Genomic DNA, 26,358 nt, shown 5'->3' on the forward strand with positions numbered 1-26,358 from the left:
GCCCTCCTCACCATTTTCATAGTTCTCACAGGTAGCACCTCCAGGTTCCTCCTCCCAAGAGCTGTAGGAAGTTCACATGTTTCCTGACTTGGTTTTCGCTCTTGTGTCAGAACACCGTTCTGAAATATTCCCATTGAACTTGCTTGCCTACTGAGGGTTGTAGGTTAAAAACAAGTAAGAGCTCAGCATAGGTCCAGTTCTGCTCCCAGCCCTGGTAAGGGATGTGTTTGTCTTCAGTGGGAGCAGGATGAGGCCTTACAGAAGTGCCTTTAATGTTCCTACCCTTGGGCAGTCTGGGTGGGTGCTCCTTTCTTTTGCAACACTGGATGAACTGTGTGTGTTCCCAGGCCCTTCCAGGTATTTGGTGAGTGTGCTCACAGGGCTCAGGGATGTTTGCAATGGAGCAAAGGAATGCAGCTACCTGTGGGACAGGGAGTGGGCAGTGAAGCCTCTGTGCTGGTGCTGGAGGCTGTTCATAGAATCATAGAATCAACTGGGTTGGAAAAGACCTCCGAGATCATCAAGTCCAACCCTTGGGCCAACTCCAGTCCCTTTACCAGATCATGGCACTCAGTGCCACGGCCAAGCTCACTTTAAAAAGCTCCAGGGATGGGGAATCCACCCCCTCTCTGGGCAGCCCATTCCAATGCCTGATTACTCTCTCTGCAAAGAATTTATTTCTGATCTCCAACTCCAATTTCCCCTGGCAGAGCTTGAGCCCATCGTGCCCCCTTGTCCTATTGCTGAGTGCCTGGGAGAAGAGACCAACCCCACCTGGCCAGAACTTCCCTTCAGGGAGTTCTAGACAGTGCTGAGGTCACCTGTGAGCCTCCTCTTCTCCAGGCTAAACACCCCCAGCTCCCTCAGCCTCTCCCCATAGGACTTGTGCTCCAGTCCCTTCACCATCCTCGAGTTTGTAGGTATTTGGCTTTACTGGGAGCTGGTGACTGCTGGTTGATTTTCCTGTGTTTCGAAACAAATGCTGCAAACCTGCCTGGAGCTCTCTGCTCTGATCAGCTGCCCCTGTGCACAGCAGCAGGTTTGGCAGGCTGTCTGCTCTGGGAATTCCAGATCAGAAAGGAACAGAAAATCAGTGTGTTTTCTTTTAATGCTATTTTTATTCCCTTAGAAAATTACTTTGTGAATGGGGCTAGGAAGTATAGGAGATTTCAGTGCTCATTTATGGTTCCATTTCATGCCTTCTTCAGATACATGGGCATTTCTTGTTTCCGTGGTAAGGTCAAATTGCTGAAATATGTGGTAGTTTTACATCTAAATTCCTTCTGAACCTATCCTTTTTACTTTTTTTCTTTCCTTTCTCCAGTGGTGCTTTGTGTCATTATCTGAAAATGGGGATATCTGGTTTGAAATATCAGCATTATGTTCTGGGAAATACTTGCTGCTTCCAGTAGAGAGTTCCACATAAGCCGGAGTGGCTGCGTGGAGGTGATAAAACAGACTGGTGTTTGCACAGGGCAGTGCATCCTCTATTTTGGGCTGCTTTGAAGGATGTTATTTGCAACAAATCTCAAGAGTTTTTGTTGACTCATGGCTTACAGTTTGGTTTTATTCAGCATTTTTTTGTCCTTTGAGGGCTCCAGCAGCTGAAACAGCATCATCTTACCACACAGCAGTTTCAGCTGAGCCTGGTGTTTGAAATGGCAACACTGCTAAATGTTTGTGACTTGTTTTTAGAACAGCATTTCAGCTGCCAATTTCCTTAAGAAAGCAAAAACAATATGAAAAGCAAGAAATACAAATAAAGGAGAGACTTTAAAATACTTCTGATATAAAAAAAAATAGTTAAAACTAAACAAGAAAACATTCAGAAGACATGTTAAATTTAGCAGAATTTCTTGAATAGAAAAGCGACATCGAAGTAAGTTTGTGTGTTCTTTGATTCCCTTCACCTTCTCTTCCTCCCCTTTTTTTCCAGCCCCCACATAAACTCATTGATTACATTCTCTTTCAATGAGCGATTTCCAAAAGTTTTGCTTTTACTCTGGTGAAAGGCTCGGATGGTCCCAGAAGAACATCTACTACATGGTGAGGGGAAGTGTAGGGGAGGCTGAGAGCTCCTCAAAAGCCTTGACTTCCTGGCAAAGTGGTGAAGAAACTGCAGTGGTACCACTAATTCTTCCAAGAAGAAGGTAGGACTTAGGGCATCAAGGGTAACTGCTTTGAGGGCATGATCTGTGCACCCAGGAAAGGTGTCATTGCTGCTAGAGTTATTTATTGGTAGTATATATGTTTGTGCATGCTTATGTGTGTATGCAGGTATGTTATGGCTCATTTTGCATTTACAATGTGATTGTTGTTATTGCTGTTGTATTATTAAGTGTTTTGTAGCCATTTCAGTGCAGGGGTTGTTGCAGCAAGTGCAGCTGAAGGTTTTTTCCCCAGTAACACGCAGAGAACTTCCTGCAGAAAACCAGAGTGAATCTGAATAGACAAAGGGAACATTTTTCTAGAGCAACTGACGGAATGAAGAGTCTGTTTGGCTCATTTTCATGCACTGTGGGCTTGGAGGTGATTGGAAACACAAACTAGCTTGGGATAATCAGAATAAGAAGGGAAAGGTGTTGGAAACACACTGTTGGTGTAAAGGGATGTATTGGTGAGTGGGGCAGCATGTGCTGCTTGGAAAGGTGCAGAGCTGCAGAGGAAGAGGCTGATTGTGCAGGGATGAATCAGATCCTGTCAGAGATTCCTCTGTAGCCTTTGTAAAATCAGGTAGACTAAAATCCCTAAAGGCAGTTAAGCATCAAAACACTTTCTAAGTTTGGCCTCAGTCCATATGTAAAACTTTTAGGGTTTTTTTGTTTGTCCTCCCCATTCTTCTGCTTGATATTATTTTGTGTCTGTAACCACCTCTTTATCTCCAGAAATAAGCAGAGCTCAGGTTTTGTAAGTTGGGACACCATTATCTAAGTTGTTTCCAGTATTAATTTGTGGTGCTCTGTGTGACCTGTTCTTTGCTCCCCACTGCCTGAGCTTTGCAACTGAGCTGTCTCTGGTTGGAAAAAGTCTGTGCTAGTAAGTGCTACAGATTAGCCTGAATCATTTGTCTGTTTTTCCAGCCCCCTCAGATTTTTTGACAGATACACATTTTATAGAGTGACTTTTATATTTTCTTCCATATCATAGACGAAAGTTGTTGTGTATCACTGGGAAAATACTTCTTTGGATGATGAATCCCATTTACACTTATTTCTTGAGATCTGTGAGTGTAAATTGTGCTTAAATATTTTTTGGTGCAGCACCTATGAAACTAATTTGAATTGAGTACTTTAAGAAAAAAAAATTACTGCCTGCTTTTGTTTTAAAACTAAGAATGAGCTCGAGTGTTTTTTGGGTGTGTTACTGAGGGGTGTGTTACTTCTTGGGGTGAAGAAATTTTAGTTCTTGGAAAGAAAGATCAGTATTGGTTGAATAAATCCATAGGTCAGGGTAGAATATATGCAGCAGTAGTGCATTAAATGGGGCTTTTGTACTCCAGTGAGATTAGGGTTAGGTTAATTCTGATGCAGGAGGATTGCTGGCTCACAGTGAAGACCCATGGGATTCCTATGGAGATGTACCAATTTTTTTTTCCTCAAAAAAATTGAATTTTTTTTTTTGCACAGAAAGTGAGGAGTTTGCATTGCTACAGCTTTAACCTTCATGAAAAGTTACAGGAAAATGGTATAAAACTCATGGTAAAGTGTGTGTGTGTAGACTACATTTGAGTTGGATCCCAGGGCCGGTTGGACCCACGTGTGCTCCAGCCTGTGCTGGAGTAGCACAGGTGGTCTGGGAAGAGCCAGTTCTGCTCCTCCTGTGGGTTTTGCCCTTCCATGTTCCAACTGGTAAAGCCTGTGTAGTACAAGAAGTTCTCAGTCACAAAGAGCATTGCATTAGCCCTTAGTAGATTTATGTGCCATAATATGGTTTAAGCCTTTGAAAACCTCCGTGGCCCTTGTGTGGCAGATAATGCAATACTTGTGTGGAGCTGCTTTAAAGGGAACTTGCTGGAGTGCCTGCCCTGCTGGTGGGAGATCAATACAGCCCTGTGCTCTCTTCCCTTCAATCACATCAGCAGCCTGTCAGACGTGATGCACCACACTCGAGCAGCTCGATAGAACCCACTGGCTTTATTCTCTGAGCAAAGAGATTTTATTGGACCAAATGCCCTTCCTGACAAAATGTCCAAGTGCCTTTGGTGAGTAGAATGCAGCTTTTTACTTCAGAATAGGTCCATGCCCAAATAAAAGTGACTTTTGCTTCTGTGATATGCTCTTAGTGCTGCTCAGGGACTTAAAATCTTCAGAAGGTCCACAGAGACCCTGACATTGTTTCCCTGTGAGTGCTCCCAGTTCCTGGTGCCATCTGGGAGAGCTGCAGTTCTGGTCTAGTTGCTCTTAACAGTCAATTATGGGCAAATGCATTTCAACAGAGGAGTTTTTTCAACACCTGCATTACCCACCATGCTGCTGTATGTTCATTTATGTTTTAACTGGAGACCTACATTAAGCATGTTGTGTGCATTATCTTTCCCTGCTGACTTTAATTAGGAGGTTTGTACACTGATCTACAGCAAACCTTAAGTTGGGGCTAATGGGAAATGAGTTTGGGCCTCAGTTAGAGTGGCCATAAAATGTGATGAGATCTGGCCCTTGTTTTATGATGCCAAAGAGTGGCAGGACATGTAATGTAGTGACATCACTTTGTGTGGTTTTGCATAAACACTATCATTTTATGTAGTCTTTAGGTAAAAAGCTTGGTTATAGCATTGTGTATAAACATGCATATACCTGTTTAGGGCTCTGTGTTAAAGTAGTGGCCCACGCTGTTTCTTAAATTTCTTGTTATAGCAAGGAGCTTTTATATCTTAATAATAAGAGAAATTAAGCAGTTCAAGAACACAGAGCAGGAAAAACACTACTTTAATTTTCTACAGATGTTTATGATGATTGAAGACTAAGGGAGTTTCACAGTGAAATAGCAAATTGCATGAAAGGAGTTGAACTTCAGTTCAAAGTTATGCTGCATTTTAATATTCAAGGGGAGTGTATCACGTACTAATAGAATAATCACTCACCTTTTGCGTTGCAGCTTTTGACTTGACACAGCCACAGAACTTCCCTTTAAAGCTCAATAGTTTCTTTAAAACCTGTTTGATCTGTCAAGTAGGTGTAGAAGCTTTTGTCAGACGTGAAGGAGAGAGCAGAGTCAACTCTGACAGATGATACAAATACAAGGAAGTTAATTGACTTTGCCAGGGGAGAAAATTCTTCCTCCCAATTATGTCAAATGCCAGACAACTTTCCAGAGGTGGGGAGGGAAACATGCCTAAAGGATAGTAGTGACACTCTGCTTTTTCAGTAGGTGCTTGCTGAGCTTTATTTTTATTTTTACATTTTTTATTATTTAAGCTTTCAGGGATAAAATAATAAAACCAACTAGCTCAACTGCCTCTTTGTTTTAGGATTCTCAGATCTCATAAATCTGTTGCCCTTCTGTGGTCCTCTAGGATTTTCTGCCTGGTTTTGCAAAGATAAAAACTTTCAGGAGTGTCTGTGAAGCACTGAAGTCCCAGACATATTTTTCTGCCAGTGTTAGGTGTTCTGCTTCTTTGGCTTCATACTGGTATAATTTAAACTCTGTCAAAGTCAACAGGTTTCTGTCACATTCTAAGTTTTTAGTATTTGGAAGGCAGAGGGGAGGACTGGGCTTTTGACTCTGCCTGTTAATCCCAGGTCAGGCCTTATAGCCTGTCTCATATATGAACCTCTGCACTTCTGTGTTCCAGCACCACATGATTCTTTTACAGAAATTTCCTGTCAGTGCAGAAGGAGCCAACGAGGCTGTCGTGGTGGGGGTTATGGTTTTGAGGAATAAAATTCCCATTTTCTCTGCTCTGACACCTTTTCCTCCCTCAGCCCCATTTTTGTTTTTAGTTCGTGGGTTTTTCCACTGCAGTTCATGATGTGTTATTGCCAAGAGATTATAAATAAAATAAATAATAAAAAGGGATTGGTGTAGGCAACTTTTTATTCTCTATCACCTTCTTCTGAGGTTGGGGTGGGTGACAGAGCAGGTTGTGCACGTGTGGAGGTGGTTCTTTTACAGGCTGGGAATTCCTGCCTGGATGGCAAACATGAGGTTCCTGTCCACTGGATGGGTTTGTTTCTGTCTGGGTGAGCTCTTTAACCAGGGCTGAGGCCCCTCAGTTGAGAAAAGAGATTGAGGGGCTGGAGCAGGTCTAGAGAAGAGCAACGAGGCTGGGGAAGGGACTGGAGCACAAGTGCTGTGGGGAGAGGCTGAGGGAGCTGGGGGTGTTTAGCCTGGAGAAGAGGAGGCTCAGAGGTGACCTCAGCACTGTCTGGAACTGCCTGAAGGGAAGTTCTGGCCAGGTGGGGGTTGGTCTCTTCTCCCAGGCACTCAGCAATAGGACAAGGGGGCACGATGGGCTCAAGCTCTGCCAGGGGAAATTGAAGTTGGAGATCAGGAAAAACTTCTTTGCAGAGAGAGTGCTCAGGCATTGGAATGGGCTGCCCAGAGAGGGAGTGGATTCCCCATCCCTGGAGGTTTTTAAAGTGAGATTGGGCGTGGGACTGAGTGCCATGATCTGGTAAAGGGACTGGAGTTGGACCAAGGGTTGGACTTGATGATCTCTGAGGTCTTTTCCAATCCTATCGATTCTATGATTCTGTGATCCTATCAGCATTTTGGGGGGTGAAAAAGAACAAACCCCATCTTCAGATTTTTTTCACAGTGAAGGTAGAATCTGTTTCCAATGTTCTTTCCTTCTGTGGCTCAGCTCTGCTATATATAACCAACCTTTTTGACTCTTGATGTTCAGTAACTCTTACAGCTTTTTCAGGAGTATATTGGTAAATCTGACAGTGTTTATATTTTATGTGGTTGGGTTTTTTGGTTGTTTATTGCTGGGTTTTGCCTTACAAAAGTGCCTAGGAGCATAATGGCAAGTCCATTGTACAAGACACTGTGCAACAATTTAGAGGTGTGGGGAACAGTCTGTGCCTCAAGCTGCCCAAAAGTGGAGGATGCCATCTTTAAAGGAAAAAAAAAAGTAAAACATAACAGAAACAAATTATCATGTTTATTTCTTCTGCACTTGACTCTTCCTGCTCACTGCTGCAATATTATCAAAACTTTTCATTCTTATGGCTCCTTGCTGTCACCAACTCTTCCAGACTTTTCAGTAGCCAAGAACTCTGTTCTGTTTGTGGGTTCCAATTTCTAACTCATCCTTGCATTTGGTTTTGTTGCCTTAAACCCCAGATACATTGATTGACAAAATATTGATCACAGTTGCATTTGGTTAAATTTGAGGTTAGTTTACATGAGCCAGTGATGGAAATTGCATGTGACACTTTTTTGAACATTGGGAATTCATTATCTTTAAAATTATTTTTTGAGAAACTTTTTTCAGCCACTAAATGTGCTTTTATTAAAACAAGCCCTTATTATGCATAATTGAGATTTGGAATCATGGTTTGTTTTTTCACATTTCTTGGAGTGTGCTTTCAGTTTAGCTAAACTAAACACCATTCTATTTAGGGCATAATTTTAAGAATATTTTTTCTAATTCTGGCAGCAAAGGCTGTGATATAATTATGCCATAAGCATTCAATGTTTATCCATCATAAACTGGCTGTAATCCCAGCTCTGGAATACAGCTTTCTTCTTGCTCTCAGTTCTTCAAGTGAAGGGGTTATTTTGTCCACAGAAATGATTCCTTAAGAAAATTCACCACTTGGGTTAGTTACATACTAAAGAAGCTCAGAAAGAAAAGTCTTGTCTTTCCTTCTGAAGTCATAAATGATTTTTTAAGTTTTCTTAAAGGAAATTAACTTTTAAGGATGAGTTGAGACAACAGATACTTTTGAGAAACAGACATGATTCTTGTATATATTAAAATATTGTGCTCTCATAATGTCAGGATGGGAATTGGTTAAACCAATACTATCTAATGTTGCTAACATACCTGTTAATTTTGGGGTTTCAAAGTAAAGCAGGACACAGTGGTCCATCCCTGGGGTCAGTCCCAGGACCAGTGCTCCCTGTCCTCTTCATCCCACCTGGTCGTGGGAAGGAGGATGCCCTCAGCACGGTACAGGTGGTACAAAGCCCAGAGGAGCAGCTCATGCACCAGATGGTTGTGCTGCCCTTCAGGGGGACCTTGACAGGCAGGAGAACTGGTGTCATAGGAATATTGTAAGTTCAGCAAAGAGAAATTCAGGGCCCTGCAGCTGGGGAGGAACAGCCCCATGTGCCAGTACTGGCTGGGGGCTGACCTGCTGGAAAACAGCTCCGTGGAGAAGGACCTGGAGCACAGCACGGTGGTCATGAGCCAGCAGCATGTCCTTGTGGGAAGGAAAGGCCATCAGTCTCCAGGGCTTCTTCAGGCAGAGCGTTACCAGCAGGCAGGGGCAGGTGGGGATCCTTCCCCTCAGCACTGAGGAGGGACACACCTGGGATGGTGCGTCCTGTCCTGAGACACACTGGAAACACTGGAGTGAGAAAGGATTGCGGTATCTGTTGTGAGTTGAGTTTGAGGGAGCTGGAACTGTTTGATCTAGAGAAGGGAAGGCTTGGAAGGATCTTGTCAATGTATGTAAATACCTGATGGAGGGCAGGGAGTGAAGGGGACAGAGCCAGACTCTTCTCAGTGATTCCCAATGAGAGGGCAAGATACTGCAGACACTGAAATACAGGGAATGCCATTGACTGCAAGGGAGGTCAAACACTAGAGCAGGTTGACTAGAGAGTTTGTGAAGAGTTCCTCTGTGGAAATGCTAAAAGCTTGACTGGACACAGCCCTGAGTGACCTGTTTGGGCCAGCCCTGCCAAGCAGGGAGGGCAGGACATGATGGGCCATTCACTTCAGAGTTGGACTCATGATCCTTGTGGGGCCCTTCCAACTCAGAATATTCTGTGTGTGATGATAATTTTATCTTGTCTCCTTACGTGGCTTCCAGCCTGAAAAGCTTCTTGGTGTTACAGTCTCTGTGTCTGTCTGCTCAGACTCTGCAGGGCAAGGTGAGAAAATGTCATCAAATAATTGCACTAACAGGATACAAAAAATAGCTCTAGATACAAAGATATTATTTCTTTCAAATTGAGGTCTTCTAAAGCAGAATCCACTGGAAAGTGCCTTTTTGTTAGCAGGCTACCTCTGTCTTCCTGGCTCCTTTTTGCAGAGATCTCAGAGGTTGCCATGAGGGTGGTCCACCAGTTTCTGAAGTGGTGTGTGTGATGCTGAGGCTTGAGATGCCATCAGGTGTGGGCTTGGTAACAGGAAATCAGTGGAGCTGCACTGATGTAAGATGAGTCCCCCTGAGACTGCAGAGGTGATCCAGTGTTAAACTGGCTTTCTGTTCATCCATCTCCCTGCCAGTTCTGCACTTTCACTACTGAGTTTAAAATTTTCTGAAAGAAACAAGTACTGAAATAAAAAGCCCCCTCTGCTCATAAAAGAGGAGCCTGCAGAGGAATGTCTGGGCTGGGGGAAGCAGGAGTCTGACCCACAGCTTTCCTTACCTCTACTATTAAACATCTTTATCTTTTATTCAGGGTATGATACTGAACTTGGGTAATGCCAACCAGACAATAATCCAATTGTTTGTAGCACAGCAAATTGCAGTGCTTCTTTGTAGCAAAAAGCAATAGTGTTGGTTGTGCCTTTGATCTCTAAAGTGCTCTGATGTGGTGAGATCATCTTGAGGAAGCACTAACAGGCCTTTCCTTCAGTGTTGTGTTTGACTCGATGTAAAAGCAAGAAGGAAAAATGGAATTGAATGCATACTTATTGTGATAATTAATTTCAGCCAACAATTAGCTTGCTTTTCAAAGTTCCTGCACAGAACTTGTTATTGGGATGGGATATTGGCAAATTACTTCATTAGTTTTCAGTGAAAATTAATATGTCTGTCAGCTTTTTGCTATGGGGCTTGTTTTGCTGTACAGATCAGGAAGACTGCTGGCTTCCCTTTCAAAACTGATTTTCTTTATTGGTGTGTTTGCTTCTGTGTCTTGATAACCCTTCCAGTTACTGCTTAAGAAGATGTGGGAAGGGGAAGAACACTTGGTCCCTGAAGGTTGCTGTGAAACAGTCACTGCTCGTATGAATGAAATATTTCCATACACCATAAAACTTTATCTCAAGGAAAGTCTTGAGAAGTTAAAATAATGGTAAATATTCTGTAGAGCAACTCTTGCAAGGGCTAAATAGCCTGGCCTTGGTCCAGGAAGGCACTTAACAATGTGCTTAACTTTAAGCGCATTGAATATTCTTACTGGCATGAGAGAAAAATCAATGAGACTGCTCACATGCTTAAAGTAAGGCATGTGCTTAAGTGTCTTTCTGGACCTCAGCCAGAGCGTTCAACCTGCGAGATGGGCTGAATCTGACTGTGGGCAAAAGCCAGTAGTGTTTCATTTTGCTTGTCTTGTGCCTTTCTGTAGAATTCATTGATACTGTCTGTGTTTATTTTAATTGGCCTCCATTTCCCATCTAAGTCCTACCAGCTCCAAAGCTCTGGGAGTAAAATAGATGTGCAACTTAGGGCTGTCAAACAGCTTGTCAGGGGTAGTACTTAGGCTGTATATATTGCTCTGGAGCAGGAACTGAACTTCAGAAAAGCTGGGAAAAGATGAGGTGAAACGTGATTGTTTTCTTTGGTAGCCAAGGTTTTAATATAGAGAGAAAATGAAGAGGAGAGAAGAGAAGGGCTGGTGACATGTCACACCTTTTCAGTTAACATAGTTGCTTCTTAGGAAACATTAAAGAATGCAGACAGATGCATTAATTATCCTTTGGCAGTGGCTGTGGCCTTGGCAAGTTGGCTTTTCTACCTACTATTGATTTTTCTGCCTCTCAGGCAGCAATTTGCAGTGGGTGGTGTGATCCCTTACCCTCAAAATGGGCAGTGAGATGAGCTGTCATGGCCAAAACAATTTTTACTTTCTAACCAACCCCTCCTGTTTCTTCAACAGCATCTTTTCCTGCTTAGGTGACAATTTCCACTGCTGACTACTAGGAATGATAAAATATATACTATATTTAAACACAAAGAGCCTCCATGGCTAGAGATGCAGAAGAGCCCACCTGAATGCACTGAGCACCTGGGGAACCCACCCCTTATGTCCTGTAAATTTGGGGTGTTACTGGTTGGCAAGTGTAAAAGCAGTGCAGCCTTCCAGAAGAAATCTTTGCTGTCAACTCAAATTTACATGTCTAAGGTAATAGAGTGTCATTTTCCTCCAACCCCCTTTTGTTTTTCAGCATCCAGTCATTGCTTGTCTTCCACTTTCCCTCCATGTTTACAGCTTCCTCCTTGCATTGCTTTGGCTTTCTTTTCTATCCAGGTTGTGACAGCCCATGCACCAGATTGTTCTGCTAATCCTGCCTTTGAGTGTGATTGCTGATAGTTGTTCTCCTGTCTTTGTGATTGCTGATAGTTCTTCTCCTGTCTTTTAGCAGAAATCACAGCATCACAGAATGTGAGAGGTTTGGAATGGACCTTAAAGATCATCTTGTCCCATCCTGACCCCTCTTTATTTCCTTATGTATTTGATTTATACTGGATGAGAGAGAAACTTGGAGTGGTTGACAAGAGAGTGGCCAGAATAAAAGAAAATGGAACATAAATGTTTTTTAAAGGGTTAAATACATAAAACTATAAGCAACCAGCTGACACTGTGGGATTCTATATGTAATTACAGAAGTGTCTCCTGAAAATGCATCTCCATGAAGGAGCAGATGCCATTTGTATCAGGCCTTTTCCACTGTGAATCTTGAGCAGCTTTGAATGAGTTTGCTTGTAGTGGTTGTTTCTCTCTCAGCTGCAGAAATGTGTTTGCTGTGGCACTCCAGGCTGAGTTTCAAGTATGTTTCAAGGTAACTCGCACTGTAAGTTTGCATTGTGTGCTTGCCCTAATGGTCATTTATTTCTTTCATCTGTGAATTCCTCTTTTACTTGAATAAAAGCTTAATAGAATCACGTGTCAAGTACAGAGTTTCACCTGGATTGAACAACAGGCAATTCAAGGGGCAGATTTAGAAGGTATATTCACTTTCAGGGACAGCCAGGGAAACGATATGCACTAAAGATACCAAAGGCAGAATTAGAACTGGAAGAGTGGATGGAAAATGGAATTTTAGGGCTGTTTTGCTTTGAACTGTTTTGCCCTTAGCTTTTCTAAAATCAAGCTCAAGTCTGGGTCTGAGTGTATCTGTCTGCAGGTGTCTCCAATGTGACAGAGCCTTCTGCCACCTAGTGTTGCTGGGAGCTCTCATCATCAGGGAAGCACCAGATAATTTATTGAATGTCATTATTCATTAGCAATCCCCCCAATCGCTGGGCATGCTCTGTGAGTGTTTAAAATGCAGTTTCAGAATCAGTTCAATCAGTGGGCACAACTTCTTTGGAGAACCCTCTTTTTGAGGGTTCAGTTTGCAAGGTGAGTCGGGTTATTAACAAATAATCCATGAAGAATTTCAGCAATTGTGAAAGTCACTGCTCCGTAACAACTCTGTTAGCACTTTTCTCCCCCAGGTGAAACTAAAGGATTCTGCCTAATTCAGCACATTGAGGCTTTGGTATCTGTGCTGAGGCCGGTTCAGGATATTGGATTAGATTGAAAGCAGCAGAGAGTAAAAATTAATTCAACAGAAATTACATGAATTAAAGAACAAGTCCATTTAGACACTTAACTCATTGTCTTTTTAGAAGAGTAAAATGAAGATCTCCTATCATCACTGCCTTTTCCCCCCTAGAAATTCCACCAGGGCACAATGCAGAAGGACAATAAAATCCAGAGAATTACACCCAGATTTCACAATAGAATTGTCAAACTTTTAAAATAGAAAAATAGGCTTAATGATGCTTTAGATTTAGGCCAAATAATAATAGCTCCTACCATATGCTGACAGATAGGAGGAAGCTGCCTAGGATTGAACGGGTGGGTTTTTTCCTTCATTCCCCTGTAAAAAAATACTTTTAGGAGAACAGAGGAACTCTTTGCCCTCCTCCCCCCACCTCAGCGAGCTGTCTGAGTGCCCTGTGGCACAGAGTGGGGTGTGAGAGCTCAGCCAAAAGGCTGCACAGGACTGGGGCAGTCTCTTTTCTCCCTCCCACCTCTTCCAGGCTTTTCTGAGGAGAAGTTGCCAGCATGGCTGAGAGCTGTAAACTCAATCCTCAGCATCAGACTAAAATGCTGACGTGATCAGCAGCAACCAGAACCTGCGGCAGCAGAGGGTCTGATGCATTAGAGCACTAATCAGCTGCAACTTGTTTTCACCTTCTTTTGACCTGAACAATCTCATCTTTAAATACTGTCAAACTGCAATCTCTTTGCTTTCAACAACTGTACTTTTCACATACTGCCTAAAGAAAATAACTTTGGGTTCTTCTTGCCTCAAATGAATAACTACAAGCACAGGGCAGGTTTGCTCTGTGCTCATAGTTATTCATTTGAGATAATTATTAGGTTTGGCAGCTTACTTGTCTGATCAGTATCAGAGGTTAAAAACCCTCTAAAATTTCTTGTGCATCTTGTGATATTTTGTTTGAGTCATGTTAAACTGGAATTACCATATGACATGAATTCATTGCTACTCGGTCAAGACAGAGGATGCTGTGACACAGTGAAAACAGAACAGACCATCTGACCTGGGGAGACCATATTGCAAAGCTGAGGTTATAACCAGCTTTTTCTGTGTTCAGATGGTGGTTTTCCCATCAGCAGTGATTTGGGGGCAAAGCCTGTGGCTGTGCCTTATACATGAGTCACCCTGGGGCTCTGTCCTCCCCTGCTGGGACTAAGGCACAGTCCTTCAGTACAAGAAAACCTCTAAAACTCTATTTTCCAGATTTGGGCCCAGAGTCAAGGTTCTTACTGGAGCTCCTGGGGCAGAAATATCCCCTCTCTGTTGGCAACCATGCTGGACTCTGCAGTTGTGGTCCTGAGCTAGTGGGTGGCATCCCTCCCCATGGCAGGGGGGTTGGAACTAGATGATCTTTAATGTCCCTTCCAACCCAAACCATTCTGTGATTCTGTAATAGATCCATGACTGTCCTTGTGGTCTGTTGCCACAGAACTCTGCATCAAGCAAAATATTCTGGAAGGTGGAGAGGAAATGTCTCTGCATCTCCATCCTCTGTCTGTAGGTGTTCCTGACTGAGTGCTGTGTTCAGAAAGTGCTCTGATGGCTTCACAGCTGCATAATTTACATGGAAGCTGGTCCTGGAGGAATCTCTTTCATGTAACTCTCCCAGAGCCCCAGTTCATCAATATGGATTGGTTGCCCTGCGCTGAGGGATTTATGGCACGCGGTGGGGTGTGCGGAAGGCGAAGAAAAAGGCAGTGTGAGGAACAGTAGGGAAGTTTTATCCTAAAATAAGAATGTGTGTGCTCAAAAGAGCTGTCTTTCAGAATAAAAGTTGTGTTGTTCTCTCTTTTTGCCTGCAGAAGTGATGCTGTATTCTCAAGAGTCAAGCCCAGGGAAGTGTTCCCTGAGCCCTGGGGAAAGACACAGCGATGTCTTTAAGACTGAACTTGCCCTGTCCTTAAAAACAAGAGATAAGCCTATGAAAATAATCCTGACTCAGGTAGTAAAATAGAAAACAATGGTTAATTCCCTCATAATAATAATAGTTCTTTATACATATCCATGTTCTTCTGGTGACCTTTGTCCTAAACATGAGGAACTGGAAGGCAGGGGGAAAGATGAAAAGAATTTGGAGATCAATCCATGCCAAAACTTTTCCACAACATGTTACAAAGAGAGCTGCTTTGCAATTACAGAATAGTGGCCTAATGGACTTTTTAGCCATTAAAATCAAAAACCCCACAAAATCACAGCTGAGAAAAGGCCCTTGTGTTCAATGACATTCTTCTCGGGGTCAAGTACGAGCAGAGCCTGATTTAGTCACAGCCTAAATGTGGCTGCAGTTCTGCAGTGCTCCCAAGTGTAATCCATACTAGTCCTGCAGAGCGAGCGCTCTGCCGGATTCCAGTGAGGACTGCAGTGTCCTTGTTTCGCAGCGAGGCTGCTCAAGGGTGTTAAAATGCTTAACTTGCAGTTGTTTGAGCACTTTCTGTGATGGCTGATTGATTTACTGTATCTGGAAGTTCAGACCTGGAAACCTGAGCGAGCGAGAATGCCGTGGCCGCGGTGGTGAGCATGGGTGTTGAGAGCACAGACAGCTGGCAAGTGACCTCAGGGGGATGACAAATGGGGCACCAGGTGCCCCCACTCATCCCAGAGCACTCCCAACCCCTCTGGAGTTACGGAAGTCTCTGGTGCTGGAGGGAGGCTTCCTGTGAGCAAGGCTTCTAGAAATAAATATTAACCTCTTGTTCCCAGCTACAGACAGCGGGGCAATGAGTTCAGGCAGCTTTTTGGGAAACAGTTGAAGCAGAAATCCTTTCAGTTTAAAGGGAAAAAACATTCTTCCGAGTCATAGTGGATGTGCATATTTTGGAGCTGGGAACACTGGGAGGAACGTGTGGTGCGGAGATGTGAGGTGAGCAACAAGAAACAAACTCTTCACACAGCACAGTCAGTGATTGCTCCGTTCTGACATGGGTGGAGACATTAAAACAACTAAATATTTTACTGGGACATGGGGAAGCCACCCAACAATTGAAGAAAGAAGAGTCAGCATAGAACTTGCATAAATACTCTTTATACTGTTGAAGCACATGAATAAAAAGAAACTGTGTAGCCTGTAGTTTTCCTTTGCTTGCAAAGGATTCATGTATGTGCAGGTTCTGCTTTCCATTTCCTGTTCTTATTTTAAAGCAAGCAGTCGTGTGCTAAAGTGAGGAGAACTTTCAGATAAACATTGTTTTGACTCTGCCCTGCAACAGCACAGGGATCAATAACCCGTGTTGCCTTAGACCAGCTGAGGATGTGCCTCCTCTCTCTGAAGCATAGTGGAGTTATGGTGTATTCTCTTGCAGCTTCAGGGCTGGGCTTTTCTTAACTAAAAAATAAAATCCCAGTAAGACAAGATGACCTCTGTCATTGCTTTGACTTTTGAAGCTGAGTTCAAGATTTCTTGCATTAGCTCAGATCAAGTGCACAAAGACAGCAGTGGCTGCTCTTGAACTGGCATTTATGTTTTCTGAGGCTGGAACTGTTGCACCTCATCTGAAGTGATGCTGCCTCATCAAATGCTGAGAACCTCATTAAATGTAGCATTTTATTATTATCAAAAGGAATATGCAGACATCCACTGTGAATTCTGGGCTCACGTGAGGCTCGAAATGTGTTTCTCACACCTGGACTGGATTCACACAGGGAAATTCTTGTCAGATGTAGCTCTCTACTTTGCATAACTCCTCAGTGAAAAGAGGAGGTTAATTGAACTTGTAAGATTTTTAACATCTCCAGGTATAATTGGGTTTGCAGTTCCTTTTGAAGATTGGAATAGGTGAGTTTGCACCATTTTAGGGATTTATGTCCCGTTTCAAAGTCTTTAGTCTTTATAGTCTACACTGCTTTAGGTTGATAGTTTCAAGGTCTGTAGGCCACAGTACTTGGAGTTTTTAGTCCTTTCCACATGAAATAGTTGTATCAAGGTGGTGCCTTCTTGGGTCGGACCTTGCAGTGGGGCTGGAGTTGTCCAAAACCCGTGGTTGTGGCAGTGCCTGCAGCTCCTGTCCCAGGGCTGCCTCCAGCCTGCACCAGAGAAAATGTGCAAAATGCATATCAGGCCAGAGGAGTACAAAGCTTCCTTTATTCTACTAAATCTTTTTCATCATTAGTTTCCTGTCTTTACACTTAAAAACATCCACGTCTTTTAAAATTATATCAGACAGCTTCTCTGGGGCAGAAGGCATTTCTCCCTGTCCTTTGATCTCAGTTTCTCCATGTTTTTTCATGTTACCTCTAGGCAATAGCACTGACTTCTCAGTTACTCCAAAAGCCAATGTTTGTGTGTTGAATACATGTGAGTACCTGAGTCTGGTCTCATGTCTATTTAAAAACTAGAGCAGCAGTGGAGTTTCAGTGCAAGGAAAATACTGGAGAACCAGGTGCTCTCTAAAGCTTTTCTTCCTTTATACTTCTTTTTTTTACCAGTAGGAGAGGTTGGGTTTTTATGACACATTCACTTAGGAGCACTGAAGCTGTATTTTGAGATGGCTGTCACAAGGAAATTTCCCTTTGTTCCACCCCCCAGTGTATTTGCTTTTCAGTGGAAATGTTTGCTCCCTGGAGTCTGGATTTCATCACAAAAAGAGGAAGTTTTCAGGGAAAGTAGAACGGGAAAATCTGAATCTGTTCTGTTCCCCCACTAAGGACTTTGTGGTTTTGCATTTAAGGGTTTCTCTGCTCCAGGGGTCACAACTTCTCTCACCAGTGTCACAGGTAATTTGTAATAAACTATGAAGTGGGTAATTAGGTATCTCTTACAGGTTATGTATGTGTTTCACCATTAAAAGAGGAAGCAGTTTATATGAAACATCAAATAAAAGTGCCTTAGTTTTTATGTTAAACGCTCCAGAAATTCTTTTATTGGTCACTGCAGTAGCTGTGGAAGGACTGGGAAGAAGCTTTTGGAGTAAGAGCCCTGAGCCCTGAGTGGCTGTTGCAGCAGGACGTGTGTGGCTTTGGGCTCACAGGATCAGAAATGTTTGCCCTTTCTTACGAGGGAAAAGAGGGAGGAACAACTCATCACTAATTTCTATCCTTGGAGTCATAACTGGCTGTATCAGTGACAGCTGTTTAATGGCTAATATTACTTTTCTGGACTTTTTATTTTCCTCTTTCCGTGTCTGGTAGCAGAGCTCTGTGCTGTTCCATCTGAGCTGAGGTGTGCTCTGGCAGACCTGTTTTGTTTTAATTTTGAAGTACTTTGTTTCACCACACACACTCCGGCCCTGAGACACTTTGACAGAGTTTGAAACAATTTGCTATTTAGAAAAAGCAGATGGAGAAGGCTGGAAAGAATCACTAGAGGTCCTAAACTTCTATTACTGATTTGCAGGGCTGAGGGTTTTCCTGACTTTTCTGCTGGGATATTTTGTTTGTGGTAGAACAGAGTTACTCAGAAGATATAAAACAGAAGTAAAAGTTCTAGCAGTGATGGACTTGAACTCTCAATTAAGAAGTTTTTTCTTAATCCTTAGCTGAAACACACAGAGATCCATTAGAGCTGGAAGGCCTCTTCTATTGCAGAATTTATTGCAAGATGAAGGTTCTAACTTTTCCTTATCGGAAATTGGAATTAAGATGAGTAAGCGATGGTTCTGCAGGAGGTTCTTGGGGCATGGGTAAGTGAAAAGGGCTGAGCAAAGCCTGTGGTATGAGAAAGGGTCTGGTGCTCATCTGACACCTTGGGAAGCAATTTCTGCTCCTTAAGCCCTCAGAAACCAGCAGAGCTAAGCAGTGTTACTGGTAGTAACAAAACAGACTGGCTTGCTGAGCTGGATCTGCACACCACTGCTGTCTGCAGGTGGGATTCCTGGGGCTGCAGAGGTGGTGTCTGTCCTGGCTCACTTGTCTTTGGTAGCATTTTTCAGGAGCCAAATCTGTATTATGGTATTTAGAGTGACTTTTTCTTACCCCTGCACTATGGGCTGTGTTTGGTCCATAAGGTAAAAATACATTCTTTTTCTCTTGCCTTGGGATCTGCAGTATTTGGACCTCATGTTTTGACATTCACACTGGTTGCTGCAGTTGTATGCACAGAGACATTGGAAAAATACCCAAACAAGTAACAGAACCCCCTCAGTGACTGCAGCTATTTAAACAGATTTCCCCCATTTTGTCCCTGTTGTCTGGAGGGCAAGGACAGGAGTGGCTGAGGTGCCTCAGTGCCATCAGGGCTGGCAGTGACCTTGGGCACAATGCAAGGAGGGATGGAGTTGGACTCAGGAGGAGCCCAGTGCCGAGTTCATGGCTGTGTTAAAGGTGCATTCCATGTTGGAACAGGCTGTTGGCTCGTGTTCAGCAGGAATTTCTGACACTGGTAAGAGCTGGTGGGTTTGTTAAGATCTAAAGTCAATGATAGTGCCCAAATAGTGTCTGCTAAAATAGATGAAAGGCTGGGGTTTTTTTACTTTTGAGGACCTGGGATCAGACTTGTAGCTGCTCTGTGGAGGGATGAGTTGCTGTTCTGGATTTCTTTGAGTACCAGCTTTGTGTCTTGTGTTTTTGCCCTGCCTTAGACATCACAGTTATGGAGACAGGGAGAACCACACCACATTTGAATAACACCCAGCAAAAGCCTGTTCCCAAATGAATTTCCTGGGGCTACTTAATGGGGAAAAGCAATGAACTTGGCTCACTTTATAAACAAATTCTGTTTGGCTGCATGGACTGACTGTGGTAGAGCTGACTGGTTGAAACAAAAGCAGAGCTGAGCAGAGGAGCTCAGCTTGTACCTGCTTAGGGACTATAGAGTAACCCAGACTACACATTCCTCAACAAAAAACAGGCCAGACACAATCCAGTTTCTTTGTGCCTTTCTCATCTGATGAGACCCAGTCTCTCCAAGCTCACTGAGTAATGCGGTGATAGCTCATCCCAGGGACTTGGTAAATCTAATGAAAATACTGTCTCCAGAAAGGTTCAGGAATGCAGCAGCCTGTGCTACTGCCTTGCTAATGCTTCACACAGTTTTCCAGACTGGAGTATTTTGCCTGCTTTCATGCAACCACTATTTATTATTTAAATGACAAATCTGGAAAATTTCCCAGATCTAATGTCTGCCCCATTACTTTCTGTCTTGGATGCTGTGGATAATCACATGAGCAGTAAATCTATTCTGTGGAATAGAATTACATTATCTTTTTTTCTTTCTTGTCAAACAACTTGTGAATGATATTTCTTCACACCCCCCTCCATAAAATACCTGGTAGATAAAAAAAACCTGTATGCCAAATACAAGTTACTCCATATTTACCTCCAGTGGTGCATCTGCAGAAACACCAGTGGGAGTGTGTTTATCTTGGGTAGATGGGGAAGATTGTGTGAAATGATCCCTAGCACTGACACTTTCAGTTGGGTGGGTGAAGGGAAGTACTATGGGCAGCTCTTGGCTTATTGGTTGGATGTTTGGTTCTTTTTGTTTGTTTGTGTGTGTGAGGGTTTCCAGGTTTATTTGTTTTTCGATTGGTTGTTTTTTTAGCCAGGTTTCATTGTGCCCTTTCTCCATTCTCCCTGGTTCTGTGTTCAGTTCTGGGCCCCTCAGTTCAGCAAAGAGATTGAGGGGCTGGAGCGGGGCCAGAGAAGAGCAACAAGGCTGGTGAAGGGCCTGGAGCACAAGTGCTGTGGGGAGAGGCTGAGGGAGCTGGGGAGTGTTTAGCCTGGAGAAGAGGAGGCTCAGAGGTGACCTCAGCACTGTCTGGAACTCCCTGAAGGGAAGTTCTGGCCAGGTGGGGGTTGGTCTCTTCTCCCAGGCACTCAGCAATAGGACAAGGGGGCACGGGCTCAAGCTCTGCCAGGGGAAATTGAAGTTGAAGATCAGGAAAAACTTCTTTGCAGAGAGAGTGCTCAGGCATTGGAATGGGCTGCCCAGAGAGGGGGTGGATTCCCCATCCCTGGAGGTTTTTAAGGTGAGATTGGGCGTGGCACTGAGTGCCATGATCTGGTGAAGGGACTGGAGTTGGCCCAAGGGTTGGACTTGATGATCTCGGAGGTCTTTTCCAACCCAACTGATTCTGTGATTGTTTCTGAAGTCCTTCCTGAACTTCTCTGAAACAAGACCACCCTGCTGAGCAGTGAGGGGGGTGTTTTCCAGTGGTCTTGGGTGCTGGTAAGCTGCTGTTGGGTCCTCTGGCTCTTGGAAGCAGCTGTGCCAGGGAGTGCCTGGCCTAGGGTGGGAAGGCACAGGGAATTGCATCCCCTGCCATTGTGGGCCCCACTGTACAGTTCTCCAGCTGTCCCAGTCCTTCCTGATCAAGTGTTGGTGACATGGCCTTCGGAAAGAGAAAACATGAAGAATACCCCCTCCCAGGAATGACCAGCTTGATGCTGAGCCTTCACACCAAGTGTGAATTACACCTCTTTCCTTAAAAACAGGAGGCTTTTTTTTCCTGCCCCCCCCCTCCACAGTGATGAGAAGCTGAAGGTCAGGAATGAGCCCCCCGAAGGCTCCTGAGGAACAAAATACGACGTGTTTTATCTGATGTGAAAGGTTAATGGGGAAGATCAACATCCAAAGGCTGCAGTGAGGAAAGGGGCTTGTTTGGGCAGAGCCTGCAGTGGAGCTTCAGCATTTCAGGGAATGGGAAGTGTGAAACCGTGGGGCAGGGAACACACAGCCCTTTAGCCCTGCTCAAAAATAATAGTGTAGGCCTTTTTTTAACTTCAGAGTTTAGTCTGCCCTCAGTAAAAACAAGTTACATTAAAAAACTGCGCAGCAGAAAAAGCAAACCTCGTTTTCCTGGTTTCTGCTTATAAGATTTACAGGTACTTAAAATAAACCTATGAAAAACAGACCCAGTGTGCTGGAATTTGCTAACTAGTGAGAGCAATTACCTCCAGGTCCCAAGACCTAACGGAGCTTGGCTTTTTGGAAATAAAACTTGGCAAGTGCTTCTTCCTGCTGCTGTTGTAAAGGTGCACATGAAAAGATGTGCTGACCTCTGCCAGAAACCCCAGGAATCCAGTTCAGAGAGGTTCCCCTGTGGAGGGGATGGCTGGATTGGGGCAGGGCAGATGGGGATCAGTGTGGAAAAGCCGGCGAAACATTCGCTGCTCATTGTGTGGCTTCAGCGTGGCAGATTCTTTGCAATTGCCTGGTGTACCACAGTAATTAAATGGGTCAAGAGCAGTAAGTTCAGATACTTAACAAGAAAATAAAGACCTCACTTGACAGCCAGCAGCGGGTCCTGCTCATTTCACAGGAATAAGGAGAATTAATGCAGTAAAAGTCTATCTGAGCCTTTTTGGCAATGATTTTGTATTGCTTCAGAGATCACCTACCAATTAACTACAAATGCTGTAATGGCTGTAAATCAGGTTGTCTTATGAAACTAATGCTCCAGTTTCAGATGTCCTAGAAAAAGGGAAACAATAGACTCTGTTTTACTCCTTTTAGTGATACGTAAGTAACAAAAGATAAGAAAAGTAATGAGAAAGGCACACCAACCTTTGTTAATATTGAAATGTAAAATAATCCTGTTTTCATTGGACATGATGCATGAGGGGAAAATGAAGTTTATGTAATGAAATAAATATGATAGAAGTGGAATCCAAGATGGGAATCGATTTTTACAAGACTCTCCTGTTTGGAGGGCAGAGGTAGTTTCACACCAGGGTTTTGAAGGAAATTACTTGTTGTTGTCAGTATCCATCATGCCTGGCTGGGGGAAGGAGCTCCTCTTTCCTACACTGGTAAAAGTCCTTTGGGAAGGATGAGATCTTCCTCCTGAAATATTAAGGGACAATAACAAGAATGTTAAAAAAAAATTAAAACCATAAAAGGAGTTCTCCACAAACCAGGAGCTCTCTGCAAACCACCTGCCCTGGCAAGTTAAGAGATGGGACCAGTTTTGTAGATTCCCTTTGGAATGAGCACCACTAAAAGGGTTTGAGCCCTCCTGCCTCTGTCCTTGCTGATGGGAACTGGTGTCCAGCAGGAAGGGCCTGGCTCCATCACAAATTGGTCCAAAGCAGCAGAGCTGATCTCAACTGCAGGAGACAAATTAGGTGTTTCAGCTTCAGCATCTCACCAGGAATCACTCAGAAATGTTGCTTATGTCTGTGCATTGTGGTTATGAGGTGCAAGAAATACAGTTTTTAAAACTGTAATTAATAATTTCTCAGTAATCTCTTTTTCTGCACATTTATGGCATCAATGGGTATGACTGTTTATTATGTCTTACTTATAAAATCTGACCTGTTTTATATACTCTTTATGGAAACAGTGTACAGTCATAAATTAAAAGATGCAACTGTTTTGGATATTTTACTGGTGGTCCTGTATTTTCCTGCCAAAAGTGCAGCTGTTTTAGGTTTCTCGGGATAACATTATAAAAGGCTGTGTGCGTTTTGCAAGTTTATGCTTGAATTGCCAAGCCAGAGGTGGAATGACTCAACCTTCCCAGGAGCAACATGTACCAAGTGAGGAATCAAACCAGCTGGCTGAAGGGGGACAGCTCAGATGGCCACGGGGAGAAGCAGTTCTTGTTTGTGGTGGTGTATCTGGTGCTCAGGGTTTGAGAGGGTCGTCCTGCTGGGCTGTGGATCTGTCTGTGTGTTTGACAGGGTTTTGGTGCAAAACTGGTGGAGAATCTGGTCTTACAACTGTCTCATGTAGAGTTACAGCATGGAAAGAAGCCATCTGGGCCCCCCTGAGCAAACACCTTTAACAAGAGTTCTTGGTGTGTGTGGCTGGTTGGAGCCCTTGGAAGAAGCCAAGAGGAGCTTGTGGTGGTGCCACACAAGGCAGTGTTTCCATGTCAGCTCATCAGTCTGGTGGGTATGGGGTGGGATTAGATGGCTCTGCAAGTGGGTGATGATGCTGATTTAATGGGAAGGTTTAAAGGCTTCTTCAGCCAAAATGTTGATGATGGCCTCCCACAGGTCTAATTCCCAGGTGTCAGTGGGCTCCAGACACAGAGAGGCATAGAATGGATTGAGTTGGAAAAGACCTCTGAGATCATCAAGTCCAACCTTTGGTCCAACTCCAGTCCCTTTACCAGATCATGGCACTCAGTGCCACGGCCAAGCTCAGTTTAAAAACCTCCAGGGATGGGGAATCCACCCCCTCTCTGGGCAGGCCTGACAGCTGAAATCCTCCTGTTCCTGGGGGAGCACCCAAAGCTTGTGGTGTTGTCCTTATCTTTGAAGGAACTCCGGAAGGGGGGAAAATTAACCCTCCCCCAGCTGGAGGGATGTCACAGAGAATACAATCCCATGATTGTCCTTAACCCTGTGGCTCTTCTGAAGAGCTGAGCTGTCCGAGGGCATTGGTGGGAGCAGCCTGGCTGGAGGTGCTTTAACTCATGGAATCTTTATCCCAATGTGTCCATAGGTGGCTGGCAGTGGGCAGCTCCATCTCCTTGCTTGCTCCCACAGGTAGCCTGGCCCTCACCGTGCTGTGCACCAGGCAGGTGTTGGTGTGTTCCTTCCTGCTCTCAGCTAACGCTGCTCTTTGCTGTAGGTACCTCGCCCACGTACGAGCCGCCTCTCCGCAGGATCTCGCCGGGGGATACACATCTTCCCTGGCTTGTCACCGAGCCCTTCAGGACGCCTTCAGCGGGCTCTTCTGGCACCCCAGTTCACCAGGGACCATCAACCTGTGACCAAGGGACACCCAGCGGTGCGAGAAGCCAATCAAGGGAGCAAAGGTTGGGGCAGAATCGCTGCCATCTGCACGATGGCCGCGCTGCCATCGCTTTCCTGTGCCCTTCTCCGTGCTAAACCAGCCGTGTTCAAGTGCTGAAGGGAAAAAAACAAAACCCGTCTGCACCAGAGCTTTGTAAAATGGTAGATACATTTTTGCGGAGGGGGAAACTCGTGAGTCATGTGGCACTTTGCTGAGGGAGGCTGAAGCAATAAGCCACATCTAATGGAAGATGTGAATACCTCAGCTGTGTATGTTTGAGGCTTAAAGAAATACACTTGTAAATTTTTTTTAAATAAAGCCAGACCTTTTTATTAAAGTCTGTGGTTTTACTCTTATTGCAGGGTTTTATTTGCACAAGCATTTAAATGCCATTTTGATTATAACATTTAGTGTCAATATTCAAGCCTACATTTTCTTCCCATAAAACTAGTTTCCCCAGTTTAGACAAGTGGGTTTTTCCTCCTGCCAGCTGGATGGGATGAGAAACCCTGAACTGTGCTGACACGACTCCTTCCTGATGACACTTGGTTTTTACCTTTGCTTGGAAAACCAATCTTTAGCTCAAAGTCTTTCTGCTGAGTTCCTCTAGAAGCAATCTAAGAAGCAAGACTAAGTCATTGAAGGAGTCAAAATTGTGGGGTTATTTGTTTTTTTTTTTTGTTGTTGTTGTTGTTTGTTTCCTCCTGTTTAGCTCCATTTGCAACTTTTCTGTCATGCACTCAGGAGCTTCTTTTGGGAGGAACATCCCTTTGTCTGGCTTTGGAACAACCCTTGCCACTTGATCTGCTGCTTTCATGTATTTTTTCCGCTCTGCTGGTAGTGGAATGTCCACTTACTGCAGCAGAGATGGGCTTCCCATGGCAGGACTGGACTTTGCCGTGAGTGGGTATAAACTGCAGGAGATGGGAAACTGCTCAGGAGAGGGAGCTTGGACCACATTTATGGGCCATCTGCTGATAGGTGTTGATTGGATGTGTTTCTTCTATGCTGTAATAAAGAGAAGAACAAGCTCTATTCCAGACTCGGTGCTTTCTTTATTAAGAAAAGTGGCTGGAAATTGGCAGTATTTCTGCTGCCCTCTCTCTGAAATCCTGCTGGTTGTGCCCAGAGCAGCTGCCAACAGGGAATGTTACACACAAGGCAGAGGTGTGGAAAAGCTCACAGCCTCTGGAGCACCTCCCTGCCAGAGGCAGGTGCCTGGCCTTGGACACAGAGCCTGTGCCTGGGTGCTGTCAGACTTGGAGGTGCAGCACTGAGAGGCCACTTGTGTTGAAATCCACCCCGAGACAAGCGCTGCTTCCTACCCAGGATTCTCCTCTCCCTCCTGTCCCCTCCCCTCTCCTCCCTCTGAGAGATGGCATGCCCATCATTTTTCCAGTTCCTGGCTCATGATGGGTGGCTGCCACCACCCCGAGCTGATCACTGTTCTCAGCTGTGGGAGTTTGTTCCCTCTGTCACAGGTGCCTGACATCCTGTTTGCAGGTACAAAATGGCAGCATTCCTCCTGGGATTCAGCTTGGCACCCAGGGAGGGAGTAGCAGCAACCAGGGAGAGTCTGTCTGTTCCAGGCTCACCCAGACTGGCAGAGATGCACCCCATTGATGGTCTGTTTATATCCAGTCCTAATAAATGGAGAACTGCTCATACATATTAATATGTGTCATTTAAATACACTCATTAACTTTGTGTGGTCCTTGGCTGTTGTTTGCTATTTCAGGTGGAAGGGTTGTACCCGCAAGTCGCAACAGCACAGAAATCTGGGAAACCCCCTGGTTATGAGTGTGGCCACGTATCATCTGCTGACCTGCATCTACACCAAAGTTATGCTGCTGGAATAACACTGGCAGACAATCCCTAAGGGAACATAACTTATACCAACTCAAATCCTTCCCTGACCTGGGACGCTTTAGTCACGTGCTCTTAAGTCAGTGATGTACTTGACTTTCCCAACCCCAAAATGGTGATCAAAGCCAGGTTTCTGTTGCTGCAGTAGTGCCCAGAGGCCCTAAGTGTGGGCTGTGAAGCAGCACAGCGTCGC

General features: G+C 44.3%; 1 protein-coding gene across 1 annotated transcript in view; it reads left to right on the forward strand.

Moving 5' to 3' along the window:
- Nucleotides 1-25,334, forward strand: part of MNAT1 (MNAT1 component of CDK activating kinase) — a 128,566-nt gene extending 103,232 nt beyond the window's left edge. The window contains exon 8 of the mRNA XM_071557320.1: nt 24,135-25,334. Coding sequence (XP_071413421.1) covers nt 24,135-24,276 — 142 coding nt within the window. The 3' untranslated portion in view covers nt 24,277-25,334. The remainder of the gene's footprint in view (nt 1-24,134) is intronic.
- The last annotated feature ends 1,024 nt before the right edge of the window (nt 25,335-26,358 follow it).

Source organism: Pithys albifrons, chromosome 6 (assembly GCF_047495875.1).
Source record: "Pithys albifrons albifrons isolate INPA30051 chromosome 6, PitAlb_v1, whole genome shotgun sequence".
Classification (NCBI taxonomy): domain Eukaryota; kingdom Metazoa; phylum Chordata; class Aves; order Passeriformes; family Thamnophilidae; genus Pithys; species Pithys albifrons.